Genomic DNA, 17,274 nt, shown 5'->3' with positions numbered 1-17,274 from the left:
TTTTTTATCTTTCCAGACACTGTCTCAAAATTACATTTAGGAAATGAATTCATCTCATATTAATATGCAATAAGTCTTTCCCATTTGGAAAGCAAAATAGAGTTTGCTATTTGTAGGTTGCATGTGTATTCTTTCCCTTATTGTCATAGATAAGCCTGCTAGGTTCTAACTAACTGATGAAATTTCAGATGCTTCCTATTGAAAGAAGCTGAATTTGGACATAATTCATCCACTATTACAGTTTTTTGTTTTCTCAAATATTTAAGGTTTCACCAAGCAAATCAGAAGCCAAAAGTGACTCTGAGGACAAGGTAGGCAGTTTGCTTGATGTTTTTCTCTCTGTCGTTATCATTACAGTGTGCTCAGATTGGCTTCAATGCTATCCTTTCTTCTCCTGTGCCTTCCCTTCCTCTGTACATGAGGTTACTGTTTGTTGTAATGAAACAAACAGTAACCTTTCTGAAATAAAATACAAAAGAAGAAAGATGACCATAGACTAGTCTATTTTTTCCATTCAGTTTCAAATACTGTGCTGAATGTACTACTTAATCCACTTCCCGTGTTAGACATTTGAAGTTGAAATAGTAATATTGTTATATTGGAAGTTATTTAGATTCTCAAACTAGATGAGTTTTGGGTTTCTGGATGAAATTCTGGCCCCACTGGATTTAATTGCAAAATTCCCATTAACTATTATAGGGTCAGGATTTCTTCATGATTTTGCTTATACAGCTGTGCAAAGCTGCCAGTTTTCACTTCTTATTATTTAAATGTGAATATAGATATTTTTCTTGAGGCCTTCCATACAGGGTGACATTCTCACCTGTTTGTATAGAGGGTCACAGAAGTCCTTCAGCACAGCAGAACTGTAGCTATTCTGTGCAGGGTGTTGCCCGCTGTGGAACAGGTCCATAGGAAGATGACAACACATTCTGCTCTTCCTGGAGCTAGAGTCTAAACCAGATGCCATTTGTGGGAACATGCCCACAAGGGGTCTGATCTAACTCCCATTTAAGTCAATGGGAAGACGTCCAGTGATTTCACTGGGACCAGACCTGACACCTTCATTGGTCACAAGTATCCACACTAGGAGCATGCTGTTGTTGGAGGGGCTGTACTATTCCTGTTAAGTAGCTTAAACCTGCGCCCTGCTCCTGGTTTGTGAGGTAAATTCTGTCCCCCTCCACCTCTGTATAATTCCCTCATTTATTCAGGCACTAGAGGACATGGGGAGGTGAGAGTCAGTTTCTCCATGATGATTTAAAATGGGGTAGAAAGAATGTCCAGACTCTTCTAATGTAATGCAGCGTGCAGACTGCAGTCTCTCCTACAGTGACATTGCCTTCCCACCGCCTAGCAGCTCGTGAACATCAGCATAACCTTCAAAGGCACAGACTTTATTGGAGTTACACTCCTTTATACTAGTTGAAGATATGGCCCGTTGCGCCAGTTTCTACATGCTGTTACATCTAGAGTCTTGCCGCTGAAGGTAGAAGAATTATTCTGGATTTGCACTGGTATAACAGAGTAAAAATTGGCCCATCAAATGGGTGAGCTCCAGGAATCATTATTATTGTAGCTCTGTGAAGCATTATTATGGCAGTAGTCTTATTATTGTGCAGATCTGAAACCTGGCATTGTCCAAAGTGTATACATCTAATTTGTAAAGATTGCATATGTTCTGGAAACTGTTTTTAAAAGCACAAATCATTCTAACAGAAACAAGTATGCTTTGAAGGACTGCTCTTGATCCCATTTTGAAGTCAGTGTCAAAAATCATAATGGCTTCATCAGCGGCAGAATTGGACCATCAGAATATATAATGTAGATTAATAATGCAATGTTACAGTAGCCTACAGGAAAACTATTGACAGAGTGAATTAGACGGGAATTCCCGGCGAACCTGGTAATCAGTTCATATGACTATAACTAAATAACCTCCTACATTATTTTTATTAATTAGATTTTATCAAGTGCATTCAGAGAAATAGCATAAAGAGAATAAAACAGTTTAAAAAGTAGCATCGGACTTCTATATATTCAGTAATAAAAAATAACCGTTAATGTATTTCTTCTTTTATACCAATTTCCTGCTATTCTTTAGGTCCCTTTAATTCTTAACAACCAGCCCAATTTTGACAGTTTGGACATGTAATAGGTCATGCACACAATTACCTAACTTGTCCACGTAACTCTGTCAACTGCCTCTAACTACCAGGGATGAAATTTTCAAAGGAGCCAGCAGAAGTAAGTCACCCAAATCCAATTGAATTTCAATGAGATTTGGATACCTAGCTGTCTCAGGAGCCTCTTCAAATCCCAGCCTACATAGACAGTTGCATGCCTGACTTTGTGATATTTCTGCAACATATGACTGTAGATATAGGCACACTGAAGTTTGGAAACAAATATGCTGTTTGGGTTTGGTTTGCTAACACTCCTGTAAAAGTAAACATGTCCGGGTGCCTCCAGCAGGATATGCAAATCAGCCTTTGTGCACAATATACAGAGATTGCTGGGAGTGCTTTCTACAAAGAACACATTTTTATTTCCAATAGAATTAACACCACGACTAAGCACTTGGATTGGCAAGACAAATAAATCCTCACTCCTGGTGAGAAATCACATTTTCACTCAATCCAAGAACAAAATAAAATAAAAAGAAGATAACATTTTGTGTGTTTGTTTTGTTTTGCACTAAATTTTATTCCCCTCTCCCCTCCCATTTCAAAATCAGTTTGGTAGGAAAAGAGCGAGGAACCAATAATGAATTTCTGATAGAGATGAATTCATAATCAATGATTTTGCTCAAAACAGGAATTTTGCCACTTTCACCCTATTAAAAACCCTGTCAGCAAACAGGAGTACTAAAATTTTACCCTAATTCCAGTTAGGGTTTGGTCTTCCCCTTAGTTAAATCAATGGGAATTTTATCATCAACTTCAGTGGGAGCAGGAGCAGCCTTTCTTCATGAATACAACAGGGAACGGTTTTTATAGTGCAACCACGTTGTCCACAGAATAAGTTCTCTCTAAGTATGTGTCTTCATTGCAGAGTTAGCCCATACTCTTACCTGCATATTGCCCCTAACTCCACTCGTGTCCTCACCCAACTTCGGTTGTGCTTTCAACCCAAGCCAACTGGCCCAGCTGGAACTACAGGTTAGAGTCCGGGTTCCACTTCATCTCAAACTGGTAACCCACCCACTTTGCAGTGAGGATGCATTTGAGTTCTGATAGTCCTCCAGGGTCTTCCCACAATCCCCCCCAGGACAAACAGATTCTCTCACAATTCACTGGGAAGGAATCATAGAACATCTCTTCCTACTGCAGCACAAGAACCATGGGATATCCCCCCAAAAGTCTTAGTGACACACAACTGTGTGCAGCACAGTGATGACAAAATAACTTGGATCATAGAAGATTAGAGTTGGAAGAGACCTCAGGAAGTCATCTAGTCCAACCCTCTGCTCAAAGCAGGACCAACCCCAACTAAATCAACCCAGCCAGGGCTTTGTCAAGCCGGGCCTTAAAAACCTCTAAGGATGGAGATTCCACCTCCTCCCTAGATAATCCATTCCACTTCACCACCCTCCTAGTGAAATAGTGTTTTCTAATATCCAAGCTAGACCTCCCCTGCTGCAACTTGAGATCATTGCTCCTTGTTCTGTCATCTGCCACCATTGAGAACAGCCTAGCTCCATCCTCTTTGGAACCCCCTTTCAGGTAGTTGAAAGCAGCTATCAAATCCCCCTCACTGTTCTCTGCTGCAGACTAAATAATCCCAGTTCCCTCAACCTCTTATCATAAGTCATGTGTCTCAGCCCCCAATCATTTTTGTTGCCCTCTGCTGGACTCTCTCCAATTTGACTACATCCTTTCTGTAGTGGGGGGCCCAAAACTGGATGCAGTACTCCAGGTGTGGCCTCACCAGTGCTGAATAGAGAAAGATTGTGGTGGGGGGGATTAAAAACTTGGAAATAAATCACAAATTTTGGATTTTTTTCCCCCCTTTTAAAAATAGGAAAATTACAACGACATCCAAAATACTGAAGAAAGTTTTCAGCTTTGATAAAAGCCATTTTTTATCTAAGAATTCCAAATAAAAACTTTCATGCAGCTCCACTCAAGAGGTTTTCAGAGACTCCCAGACAGGTTAGCTATTTTAACAGACCAGCCTTCCTCAGACAGTCAATGTAAGTGGTTTTGCTCTGGAAATTCCAGTTGTTTGAAGCCATACTTCTAGCTCTGGTATCAGAGAATAGGATACTCCTGATTCACGCTCAGATTGGAAGATCATTCCCAGAAGCAATGTCCTCTTAAGGGAATATACAATGGAGTGACTTTAAAACATTTACTTCCTGATTTAAGTATGTTAGTACCTGCCCACTTCCTAATTTTCTCTGATTTTTTTCAACATCACTGGTAGATATTTGTATAAGTCTTTTACACATTTCCATATATCTCAGAATGTTTTGCACATGCATTTTAGATTAATGCATTAATGCAAGATTAATACATCTTTATTGTTTATACATACTATTCAGAAACCTTTTTTTTTATAATCAGCAGTACATCATTAGAAAAATCCTAAATAATAAAGATAAACCCTGACCCTGCAAAGATTTGCACACCTACTTAATTTTAAGCACATGAATAATCCATCTGAACTCAAAGGGACTATTCCTGTGCTCAAAATTAAGTACCTGCTTTAATCTTTGTAGAATTGCGGCCTTAGCATAATGATGAATTTGGGGCCAAATTCTGATCTCATTTATACTAGTTTAATGTGGAGTGAAATTAATCCTGGATTTAATTGGTGTAAATTAATTCAGACTTTGGCCCACTGGACTCAGATTAAACATTCACATACAAATTCGTCTCTCATTTGTAACTCTGTTCAAATCACCTGAATTCCACTGAAGTAACAGAAAGAGGTTTGCCAAGTGATGACTGTCAAATTTTGCTACTGTTCACCTAAAACAAAGTCCATGGGAACTGAGAGATAACTCTTAAACAAAACATATAACATTCTTTTGGCATGTTATTGTCCAGGTGGATGAAATGAAATGTTTGGCTTTAATACACCACATGTAAGTGTTTTATTATGTATTAATTAATAGTTAATTATGTATAATTAATAATGCATTAAAGGAAATGGAGTATGTAATAGACTATGAATGCTGTTGCACAAAAGGAATCCAAAGTGGAAAAGGGCCATGGTGGGCATCCCGCTCAGAAGACAGCAGCAGAATCCCAAGCTAAAGGAGCCAAGAAAAAGAAGTCAGAGAGTCCTAAGTTAGGACACAAAACATTTAGCAGACTCTTTAGGCATAAGGTCTGTATATGATTCTAGCAAAAGTGGAACCCTGAGCAGTAACAGATGGCTCTTCTCACAGGGTGAAGTATTAAAATGATTGGATTTAATATGGTGCAACTGAGATCAGAATCTGGTCAACCCTTAAATAATTTGAAAAATAATTACATGAGCATATACCTAAAACCTATGGGGAAAAAATGTTTTGCAACATGGAAAAACTTCCCTCATATACCATCTGTGAATTCAGGATTCTGAAAGAATCCCTCTAATCTGCTAAAACCTATGTTCTTGTATTATTGTAATAAGTCATTAACACTAACTAAACTTACAATGGCCATAACCAGAATACATAGAAGATTGGCACTGACAAACAATGAAATCTGGGGATGCAGGGGGCGGGGAGATCTCCTTCAATGGGATACTAGTTCTAAGGGCCCAATCCAACTTCCACTGAAGATAATGAAAAAATTCCCATTGACTTAATTGGTCTATTCACATGCTTAAGTAAGGCATGTGCATAAATCCCTTGCTGAACTGGGGCCTATAACCCCAAACATGCATTCAGTAGAGCTGGTTGGAAAATGGGATATTTTCCCTCTGAAATGCTTGAATTTTCATTGTAAAAGTGAAACATTTTTGGCTGAAAACTGAATTTTGTTTTTGGTTGAAAATCTTTTTTGTTTTTCCTAATGAAAACTTGAGGAAAGCAGATACTTTCCCTTAAAAAATTTCATGTAGCTGAAAATCCATTTTTCCATAGGAAAAAGGAGTGTTGACAGAGAATTTTCAACCCAGTCCAAGTATTCAGTGTGTTAGATCTTAATCAAAGATTTTGTCTCAACAAGGACGATCAAGATTTATGTTGTGATGCACTGTGGTTGGGAGGCAAAGAACAGTAGCATTATATCCCAAAGAATGTAGAATCAGAGGTCTACACTAGGGGGTGGGGGTCGACCTAAGATACGCAACTTCAGCTACATGAATAGCTGAAGTCGGCGTATCTTAGGTTGATTTACCTGGATGTGAGGATGGCGGCGAGTTGACCGCTGCCACTCCCCTGTCAACTCCGCTTCCACCTCTTGCCATGGTGGAGTCGACGGCAGAATGATCAGGGATTGATTTTATTGCGTCTATAGACACCCACTTGGAATGTTTTGGGAGTAGGGGACTTTTATAATAAGTAGCTATGTTAAGGGTTAGAGGTGGGGAGGAACCCCTTGAAAACGAAAAAGAACATTGTATTCTCCACTGTTTACTAAAAGTTCCATATTCCTTCATTTTTTTCTAGCCTGGAAATGTTCAGTCTCATTAAATCTCATGGAAGGGATGACAGTCTTTCCACTGCAGTTAAAACTATTGGGCATTGTCTAGACTAGGAAAATAGGTCATGTTTTGAAAACATGACATCTAACATGTTTTAACTAACACATTTTTAAATAGTGTAAAGTATTTAATGCATTTAAAATAAGTTAGCTTGTCACAGTCTACCCCCTAGACCTCCCACTAGTGTCAAACATGACTAGCTAATATGTTTTTAAAAGATATTTATAAATGCATATTTTTATGTTGAATCTCACTCCTCCTTCTGTGGGGACTTCTTTACTGTGTTTTTCAAAGTGTGGGGGTGTTTTGTGTTTAAATATATAAGAAATTACCACACTATAAAACAAGTGTAAGTAATATTGGGACTACAAATTGTGACACTCGCCAATGAAAAAGGTAGAAAGTTCAAAGTTGAGGCTAAAACTCTACCCTGTTAGTTGTGGCAGAGGTCTCAAATCAGGACACTACCTTTTGTGCCATCACAGAAATGTCAGTCCTTTGTGTTGGTTTGCTTCAAAATCTGAAATTACTGACATTAGTAACTTAACAATGGAGTGCCTCGTGCCTTAATTTCTGGTCCTATGACGTGACAAACTGTAATTTAAACATGACACATCTTCTTAGGCAATTAGATAAAGTACTAATGTATTTAAAATTATGGCTAATTGGTTTAATGAAATGTAACTGTGAACACTTCGTTTTGAGAACACTTGGCTACTTGGAGTTTTTTGTATTTAATAGTCTTGTTAGCTTCAGTAATAATCCCGAAGTATCCATCCTAATTGAAAAAGGATAGCAATGGTTGAGATTTTTTTAAAAATCCATTGTTTTTCAGTGCTGTCACTTCTATAAACACTAACTTCTAGTCAAAATAAGCATATTTAAAAACAAGTTTCAAATGTTGCTTGTGAGCAGTAACTGGAAACATGTTAAGCCTGGTACCCTGGGATTTTATTAGCTTTGATGGGATTCTCCCAGCTGAACACCTGCGCATCACTAATTTCAGATCCTGAGTGTATGTCGCTTTATGCTCAGATCTAGTTTTTAAATGCAACTTGATTGATTTATGAAATTCCATCCGGGGTGGCGAGAAATAGTTAATTAACTTTCAGGTGCTACAGTTGAAGTCAGCTTCCGGCATTCACCCTGGAGTTCTGTAAATTACTCTAGATCATTGGAGCTAACCACAAAAGGGAAGTTCATGTCTCCAGCAGAACACTCACACCTGTTCTTTCAAGACATCTCCCAACAGCATGGCAGGGTGCCTATAATTAGAGAAGCACAGAGCATTTGCCTATATTCTAGTTTATTGCTTCTCTTCCTTTTACAGAATCCAGAATTTCCTAATATAAGCTTCCCTATAATTTGGAGTGAGCAGCTCAAGGGTCATGATAACTGGTTCCGTGAAGTTTGGATCTGGTTGCATAAACTGCATGCTGCAAGGCTACCAGTGTCGCAATAAACCCAAAGATCACACTTGTCGTGTGAACAAACTCCCAAATCAAAAAGCAAATCCTACCCAAGACCATTGAGTTTTGCCTGATTTTTTACATAAAATTATAAATTGGCCCTGGTAGGGAACTCTGTAGGGAGGAGGGGAGGGGGCAATGGAATCAACCTCTAACCACCAGTGCCGCCTCTCTGTAGCCACAACACTGGTTTACAGACTGGAAATTCCTAGCCCCTGGGTCCTCATAAGTGTGGACCTCCTGGATTCTTCCCTAGGCTGCCCCAAAGGTCTGCTCTGTTGATCATATTCAGAGATGCTATATTCCAGGCACACTCCATGGCCTTTAGAGTGCAGAGATGCCCCACTGTGTGACCATTCTCTCTTCGCCACCACCCACCCCGGCATAGCTTTACTTCAAAACACAGGTGCTTTAAAGGTGTGTGCAGACCTTCTGAACTTGAGTAAATGTTACTCCCTAAAGGTCTCAAGAGTACAGAACATTTGCCTTCAGTACTGAATTAGGGCATACAGTGCTTTGCAAAACTCTGCAATAAGACCTGATGCTCGAACAATCATCACAATAACAAAAATCTACTTTCACTGTCATTTGTAATGGGCATAACTCAAATATTACCCAGGCCTCAAAACAGAAATTAAAAACAAATATGACACAGCATTATATAGCCCCAAATCCATCCTAGACAATTCTCTACATCAGCCATACATAGTATAATCAGATCCGGCTACATTTAAAGGCCTGATTAAGCAATTATTGCAGCACTATTTGGAATATCTTATCTGCATTTTGCTACAAAATATAGACCGCAGTATGGCATTTATCACTCAACATTTCTTACCCCAGAAATTAAGACCCAGATTTTCAAAGACACCATTTTGCGAACAGTCCCCATCTGTAAACATAAACCAGGGTTTGTACACATGCATTGATGGTTGTATGTGCATACGCGCATATGCAGGCACACACACACAAATGTGTGCCTTTGAAAAGCTATGTCTACTCTTTTTTTTTAATTTGTTATGACTTATTCTAGGAAATGAGTTGGAGATTTTTTTTTTCTTGAAATTACAAGTCTGTGAAAATAAATGCACCAGAACTGGCCACAAAGCACCTGACATGAAACTCCAGTGTTTCTAAAGCTATAAATAATTGGGTGGGGAAAGGACACAGAATGCACCAAATAAAGGTGATTGGTGTACTAGTGGATGAGTTTGAGTTTGGTGATTTCCATAAAGTAAGTATGAAAGCCCAACACCTTTTAGTAGCCAGCTCTACTCCAGTAAGGTAGAGCTGATGTAGTGTGTATCATTCTCTATTAAAGGGCAATTCCTGTAGGTCAAGCAAAAGGTTTATTGCTGGAGCTGCTCAAACTACAGCTGCCTTGTTTCTTAAAAAGGGTAGGTAGAAGCAGGGCCATCCAATTCAATGTAACATGGCAGCCACAGTCTGGACTTTCACACACACAAATATTCACTGAAAAGAAAATGATTAGAGATACAACCAGTTCCTAAACTGTGTAGCTGAAGAATGGTATTGTTCAAAACAAACTTGCTTTTGTGTTTTGTTTCCCTTTAGTCCACAAAAGAGGCCCAACAGACAACTAATACCCAAGTGAGTAGGTTTACTTATAGTCATCCATATATGATGCCGTCATTTTTTAACTGTCACTGCCACATCCAGTCTGACACAATGTATGAATGTAACAGTTAACAGTCTTTGCAATGGATGGATTTCTACTTCATTTACATCTTCCTTGCCATGAGTTCACTGCATTACTTAACTCTGAAGTGTATGGCAATGCAATTTGTATGAGTGATGCTGTACAAGTTGTGTTGCACCATGTTATATTTCTTGGGTAATCATGGTTTATTGAGTCATAGCTCTTGTCATGAGTGATGCTTGAGTGTGTTTTGAGTCCGTTTTCCTTACAAAGTTTTAATGATGCTGTAACGATTTTTGTGTATGTCTCTAGGGTGCTGAACAACAGCCTGTCACCTCTGTCAATGTAAAATCTGAAAAAAATGCCCCTCCCGCTCAAGAATCACAGACGACAAAGCAGAATGCAAAAGCCTCTGAACCTGCAGCTGAGCAGCAGGCAACAGCAGCAACTACCGAAGCCCCTAAAGATACGACTAAGGAGAGATCTGCACCTACTTCCACACCATTGAGCAAACTCTTCTGGAAAAAGGTATGTCTAGATTTCAGAATTGTTTCCTCTGCTCCCCACCTCCCCAGTTTTGGGAGATAATATAACTCGACTCCTGATGAAGGAACCAAAGCCAAGAAGTTAAGCAGAGTCACATTTTTAAACAAGGTAGGTAAGTGTGAATGTCTGTGCAGTTACCAGCATTGTGCATGCGCTTTGTGTAGTTGCATGTGCAAATGGCTATTGATGGTTATTTGCACATGTATTTACTTTACTAGTGTGTAGTTATGACTCTTCTGGAAAAGTCCTATATGATTTAATAAAGAGTAATAACATTCTGTAGAATTTTTTAACTAACCCTATGAATAGGTGATATAAATCTCTATTAAATGATATAGACTGGTTTAAAACTCCTTTAGGGATTATATTATTCTTTAATAGATTCTATAGATTTTTAGAGTAATTTCCATAGAAGTCTATTTCTTTTTATAGGAGTCACTTGATTTATTTGTTTAACTGTCTGAAAATCTGTCCCTCTCTGGGTCTGTTTCTTATACTGGGTTTCAAACAAGAATGAACTTGCTTATACGTTTGTGGGTTCAGATTGACTGCTTGGCAGCCCTTAGTTAAAACAATATATTTGACAGAAACTAGCAGGAATTATGAAAATTAAGCTGCAATTTCTATGGTTCTTTGTGATACATATACAAAAAGCTGAGCCCTTTCTAATTTTATTTACCAGAGGAACTGCACTAACCTATACTGAATCATTGTATTGTGAGTAACTGCCATCCTGAGCTACTATTCAGATTTAGATGCCAAAAATGAAATGCTCCCAGATAAATAGATACTGATTAAATGAAGCGCATGAGCTTCTTTGTCTATAATTTCTGTGCTGGACAGAGGAATTGGAGACATAGTTTGTGTATGCCACTAACACATTTATGGTGCTTACTAGTTCACAGATGAAGCAAGCATGATTTGCTTGTTTCATTTCACATCCAAGGCAGTTTAAAGCAGTTGTCTGGGTATATTATTTTGCTATGGCATTGGATGAATCAGGTATTTGTAATAAAAGGAATCCTGTAAAGTGGGAAAAGAGATATCTGAGAGCTCTCATATTATTATGGAAGCCATATCCACTTTCTGAATATGTCTGGCTCGGCTGAGATGCATACTGAACCTCAAGATGGGATAAGAAGAGAAACAGCTGAAGACAAAGGGACAAATCCATTATGTTGTAAATCCATTGACGTCAATGGGAGTTGTACCAGAAATTCACTTAGTCCAAGTTGTCAATTTTTAATAAATAAGTAACCTAGTCTACTGTGTAAGAGGAAAGAAGGGAAATGGAGATCTGTCCCTGAACATTAACTCTCATTGAAGATTTATGGGCCAAAATTCCATTAGGACTAATAAATGAGATTCTGCCCTCTACAGAGGGCGAACACAAAGCCTCTGCACTAGGGGAGTCCCACTAAAGTCTTCTCCTGAGGGCTTCAATTGGACTCAAGTAGTGCAGAGGCCTTCTGCACTGTGGTGAGTTCCATCCGGTGTGAATATCAGCTGTCCTCACACACTACAACCCCGTCCAAATATGTCAGGCCTAGGCAAATCCCTCCATTTGTTTCTTTCTTTTCTTTAACCTCTGTCAATCTGAAGGGAGACTGAAGGGGTATAAAGACATCTCAAGATCCTTCCTGGCATGTGGGACATCTTTGAGCCTATAAAAAGGGCTTGACATCCTACCTAATGTTCCTTGTGGCCCTCAAAATTTGGAACAGAAATAAACACTATTACTGCAAGACAAGAGTCCCACAGGTGCTCTGGCACCATCCCCACTCCAGCCTTGGGTTTAATTATGTTCCTCACCATCCAAATGGTGTTGGGTGATCAGAGTGGAAATTTGCCCCAGTAGTGGACAGGGACTAGAGAGAGCTCTGCATATCTCTGTGCAGACCTAACATAGGCTGCAGCAGATATGGGTGACCATCAGAACTTTCTGAGTATAGATGGGCCTTCACCAAATGTCTGACTCTAAGACCCCTGAACTTTTCAGGTCTTTGAAACCTGGACCCAAATTTTGCTGCATGGGTCCATCTCTGCCTAATTTTGAACTATCCAAACTTCCTGATTCTGCAAACTTTGGCTGGAAGTCTTATGAGAACAAGATTTGTTGTGAGATTTCTGGTCTTTCCTGCTTCCAGATGGGATAGAAATATCATGAGCTAACAGGAGCCAAATAAAGAGACAATGAAAAATAAGAGAAATTGGGGAAATTGCCCAACTTTTACAAAGCTCAGAACAATTCTGTTTTGAATTTTGTCTGAAAGCCCTGTCTTGCTTTTTATTTAATCCAAACCAGTGTTTGTCTAGCTTTAGAAGTCTCTTGACTTTTCTCAGACAAGTTGAAAAATATTTGCATTGTTAGCTGAACAGGTGTTATTTTTAAATGTTTTGTTTTCTCAGTAGGAAACAAGACATATTGCAATTACTTCATAATAAAATTCCTGGCTTGGCTTTAAGGATTGAAATAATGAATTGCACCAGTCTACAACTCCCTGTGGGATGTTCATGTTAATTCATGTTCCCTTGCTTTCTCTCATTGTAATGTAGCTGATTTAAAAATATATGAAAATATATCTTTTGTCTCCATTAATGAACTAGTTGTTGTCAAAGAAAGTTTGATTGTCATGGCAGAATTATTTTATCTTATCTCATACATGGCAGGCACAATCAAAATTAGGCTAATTAAAAATACAAACCAGGTTCTCAGCTGGTTTGAATTAACTCTTCATTGATTCCAGTGGAATGATGATAAATTACACCACCTGAGCTTCTAACGCTATATTCTGTTAATTTAAAATAATCTTTGGACCCAGTTCTTCTCCCACAGACACTGTTTTACAGTCATTGAAGTTTATCTTGTTTACAGGGGTATAAACCAGTGGGAAATTTAGGCTCTTTGTTTTTTGAAAATCTCATTCTTCTCTTTGAGAAATGGGTACTGTAGGTCAAATCCGAACCTTACATTGGTGCAAACTCCATAATAACTCCATTGATTTGAGCAGGGACAACTGAATTCAATGGAGTTACGAGAGAAATAAACGGGTGAGGCTGAGAACAGAATTTGGCCCTTATATGTAGTTTTTTGGTTTTTTTTTTTAATTTACCTGTTTGGTTTGAATGATTATCCCTTACCAGCAAAAGATTTGTGTCACTTCCTTAGGTTTTCTTGATAGAAGAAGATATTCTATTTCCTTTAACCAGGAATCTTGGTGACCTAATCAGCTGAGGCCAAAGAAATGCATAGCTGCACAAAATGATTAGTCTCATAGGTTAGCCTGAAATTCAAGCTGCTTTGCTTGTCTCTAGAAGGAGCTTTCACTTCAAAATAGAACGAATGAAGTGACTGTCAACAGACTGTAGTGCTAATGCTTTAATTAGAGCTCGGTAAACAGTGCAAAATAATATCTGTGAATGCTTGTTTAACTTTCCAAATTAATTCACTTCTGCTGTGTTTGGCCCCATTTTCTGATCACTTTCCAGGAATATTCTCACAAATGGCTGGAATGTTTGCCAACGTGGCCTTGCTAATTTTTAAGCAAACGATGAATATTAATGGACAAGCAAATTTTGCATTTGTAATCACAAGTATTTGCACTGGAAACCTGATTCCAGGACTTGAACGTGTCTAGGCACAGAAATATTCCACTTGGCCATTTTGAATATAGAATAATTACAAACCAGCTGCAGGCTAAGAAGGATTCAGGAACATTGGTCAGTAAATTATCTCAAATAATAGATACATTTTGGAGGGGAAAATCACAATTTGAAGCTGTTACAGTTTTGATGTCATAGATGTAGCAGCAAAAGACCTGCCTTTGTTACTGAGAAGGGAGGATTTATCTATTGAAAGTATAGCCAGCAACACAGCTGTCCAGCAGGTATGATAAGCATGTACCAAACATTAACCTACAGCACTGAGTCATTAGCATGGGATTTGCAGAGCAAACAGTAGCTGAAAGGTGGATGCCATAGAGAAGGAAAACGAATATTTGGGTGGAGAAGGTGGTTATAATGTATTACCCAGGCCTTATCAAGTCCCTGAAGTGCTTTGTCAACCTCCATTACAGAATGTACTATTGGCAAAGTTGCATGGGAGTAGAGGGTGAGGGTCATTTTTTCCTGACTAAAGGGGCCAAAGCAACATAAAGGGGTGTTAAAAGGGAAGTTCCCTTGTGTAATAACTGGGGAAGCCAGGCCCGGTTGATTTCTGAGGAGCCCCTTGGAAGTCCTAATGTAGCGGGCATGCTAGGGATGGGACGGGTATCAAGAGCTGGGCCATAGCATATAGCACTATAGTGGTTCTGGACAGTGCCACTTCCCCTAAGCAGGCAGGGACAGGCTGCAGTAACTTAAACAGACCCTTTCTAAGTTACACAGGGGGCCCCCAAAATCAGAAGGGCACAAAAGTGGCTTAAAGCCATTTTACTTCTCCCACTGGGCTATGAATTCTACCATGTGTCTCTTAAGCAGCAGAGATCAACATCACACCCAGCTGCATTTTTTTTTAAATTAAAAAATTGCAAAAGATGAACTCATTAATGAATACTTATGCATTACAAGAAAATACAGTTTGGTTTGTTAGCTAGCAAATGCATGGCCCAAGAAAAATAGAGTCTTATGCAGGGTAGAGATTAGATTCAGGTAGGGAGCACCAAGCTGAAGCTGCAATGTGAGGATAATACAGAAGACAAGGTATAGGATTTACTTTAAACTTAAGAAAGGCTGCTCAGTAAATGAAACAAAGCCGTAGAGCCAGCTCATTACATCAGGCCCAAAAATAAATTACATTTTCACTTTCACTGCATTTTGCATAGTACTAACATAAAAGAAAACACTGAACTGAAAACTCCTAGGTACTGGAAGGCTTGAAAGTCTTGTAATTCAGAGGAAGAATTCAGAGTTTAGACAATAACTTATACAGATACCACCATTTCCACTTTCACTAAGTTTTTATAGGAAAAGGAATAGAGAACAGTATCTTATAGGAAGTAGAACAGTACTTTCCAGCTAACAAAGCAGCAAAAATGCTGTAAAATCCTGTTATAAAAACACAACAGAGGCCGAGAAAATGATTATTTTAAATAACAAAAATACAATGGTAGCTCTGTAGTAGTGAGGCTAGTAGGTGGATTTCATTTTATTCCTTCAAACAAGGTAAATGCCTTGAAATACTATTCCAAGGTTTGGGCTTGCTCTCTGCAAAGTCTGTTTTCTGTCTTTTTAAGGAATTTAAGCTCAGTCACATTGGTGCAAATCAGGAGAGACTCTTGACTTTTGTGAAATTAATTCCAATTTACCCCAGTGTAACTGACAGCAGAATTTCAACTTATAAATCCAGAAAGCTCAGTCAATGTAATTTATGGCTATAGGAATATCACTGTGTATTCAAGATAAATATAGTTGTTCTACCTATAAGTTATTATTATACAAATTGTAGATTCCGCCTATAAAACTAATCACAGAACATAGTGTCATTTTTTATTTTTATTATTGCTTTGTTGAGTAAAGAGGAAGACAGGCCCGTACCCTAGAGGAGAATTTAAGTTAAAGTAAAATCATTCAAAGTTTATTGACTATTCACCTTTGTCAGGCTCTTCCTATTAAACTTCAGCTGCTGTCAAGAGCATCTCTCAAAATCTTTGGGGTGATAAATGGGAACATTTCTTCTGGCCTTCCATCAGAAGCAGATAGTTAAAAGTATGTCAAAAAACCCTTGTAATTTGGAGGGGTTGTTTTGCCTTTGGAAGACTGTGCACAGCACTCTCTAAAATTAAGAGGCGTTATATCCATTTCTGTAACATACTGTCAGATTCCAGGAATCTGCAAACAGGGGCAGCTCTATGTATTTTGCCACCCCAAGCACGGCAGTCAGGCAGCCTTCGGTGGCATGCCTGCAGGAGGTCCGCTGGTAACGCGGATTCGGCAGCATGCCTGCGGGAGGTCCGCCAGTCCCGCGCCTTCGACGTACCCGCCGCCCAATTGCCACCAAAGCCGCGAGACCAGCGGACCTCCCGCAGGCAAGCCGCCAAAAGCTGCCTGACTGCCACCCTCACGGCAACTGGCAGGCCGCCCCCCGTGGCTTGCCACCCCAGGCACGCGCTTGGTGCACAGGTGCCTGGAGCCACCCCATTTGCAAAATGTAAGACAACTCGGCCTCTCTTACCTTATGGGAATTTTGTGGTGCCTTTAAAGTTTCCTTTTATATAATGCCAGGTTTGCATATCCTGCTCTGACTCTTCTTCACAAACTCTGATTTCTAATTTAGTCAGCACTATATGTAAGAACATCCATTAGAGAGACAGCCTAGTTAAAGATAATCTCTCTTTAGGAAGCCATTATCATTCCAGCATTTTCAATTGTTGTTTTATAAGTACACTTTGAAAAGGCTACTTGTGGTTTCAACCACCGTGAACATTCACTGTTTCACAAAATAGCCTAATAAACCCTTCAGGGCCCTTCAGAATGTTCCAGGGCCTAAAAACATACCAGGTAAAACGTTCAAAGCCATCGTAGTGACAGTTGAACAGTTTGTGTACACTGCAGCCTTGGCTGGAATTGCTATGCTGGAATAGCCCCCTGGTGGAGATGCAGCATAAGCCATCAGAAGTTCGGCTTGCATAGCTACACTACCTATTGACGACGTTAGCTAAGCCAACAAAAACCCTCTTCTCTTGGCATAGTTGCATCTACGCCGGAGATTTTGCCAGCATAACTATGTCAACTGTATAACTCAAAGTTTAACCAATTGTTTGACTACTGCAGTTTGATATTAAAAATATTCAAGAGATGAAGTAACCAAATAGCCAATTTATTGTCTAAGGACAAAGCAGTACAGTACAGGAAAGAGTTAGTATGTCACCAATCCTTCCTCCAAAACTACTTGTATTTATACCAAATAGTGTTTACAAGTTAGAGCTTTCCATACGTCACTGAGTTTTAACCCACCAG

At 39.1% G+C, this 17,274-nt stretch overlaps 1 protein-coding gene across 6 annotated transcripts in view; it reads left to right on the top strand.

Annotated features, from left to right (window-relative positions):
• BCAS1 (brain enriched myelin associated protein 1) overlaps nucleotides 1–17,274 on the top strand; it is a 92,635-nt gene that overhangs the window by 40,611 nt on the left and 34,750 nt on the right. For 5 of the 6 annotated variants that reach the window (XM_039498455.1, XM_039498449.1, XM_039498450.1 and 2 more), the window contains exons 6-9: nucleotides 267–311; nucleotides 5,197–5,337; nucleotides 9,687–9,722; nucleotides 10,084–10,299. In XM_039498455.1, coding sequence (XP_039354389.1) covers nucleotides 267–311; nucleotides 5,197–5,337; nucleotides 9,687–9,722; nucleotides 10,084–10,299 — 438 coding nt within the window. The remainder of the gene's footprint in view (nucleotides 1–266; nucleotides 312–5,196; nucleotides 5,338–9,686; nucleotides 9,723–10,083; nucleotides 10,300–17,274) is intronic. The other variant, XM_039498451.1, reaches the window with a different exon arrangement.

The sequence above is a fragment of the Mauremys reevesii genome, linkage group 13, assembly GCF_016161935.1.
Source record: "Mauremys reevesii isolate NIE-2019 linkage group 13, ASM1616193v1, whole genome shotgun sequence".
NCBI lineage: Eukaryota > Metazoa > Chordata > Testudines > Geoemydidae > Mauremys > Mauremys reevesii.
This window is presented reverse-complemented; position numbering and strand designations above follow the sequence as displayed.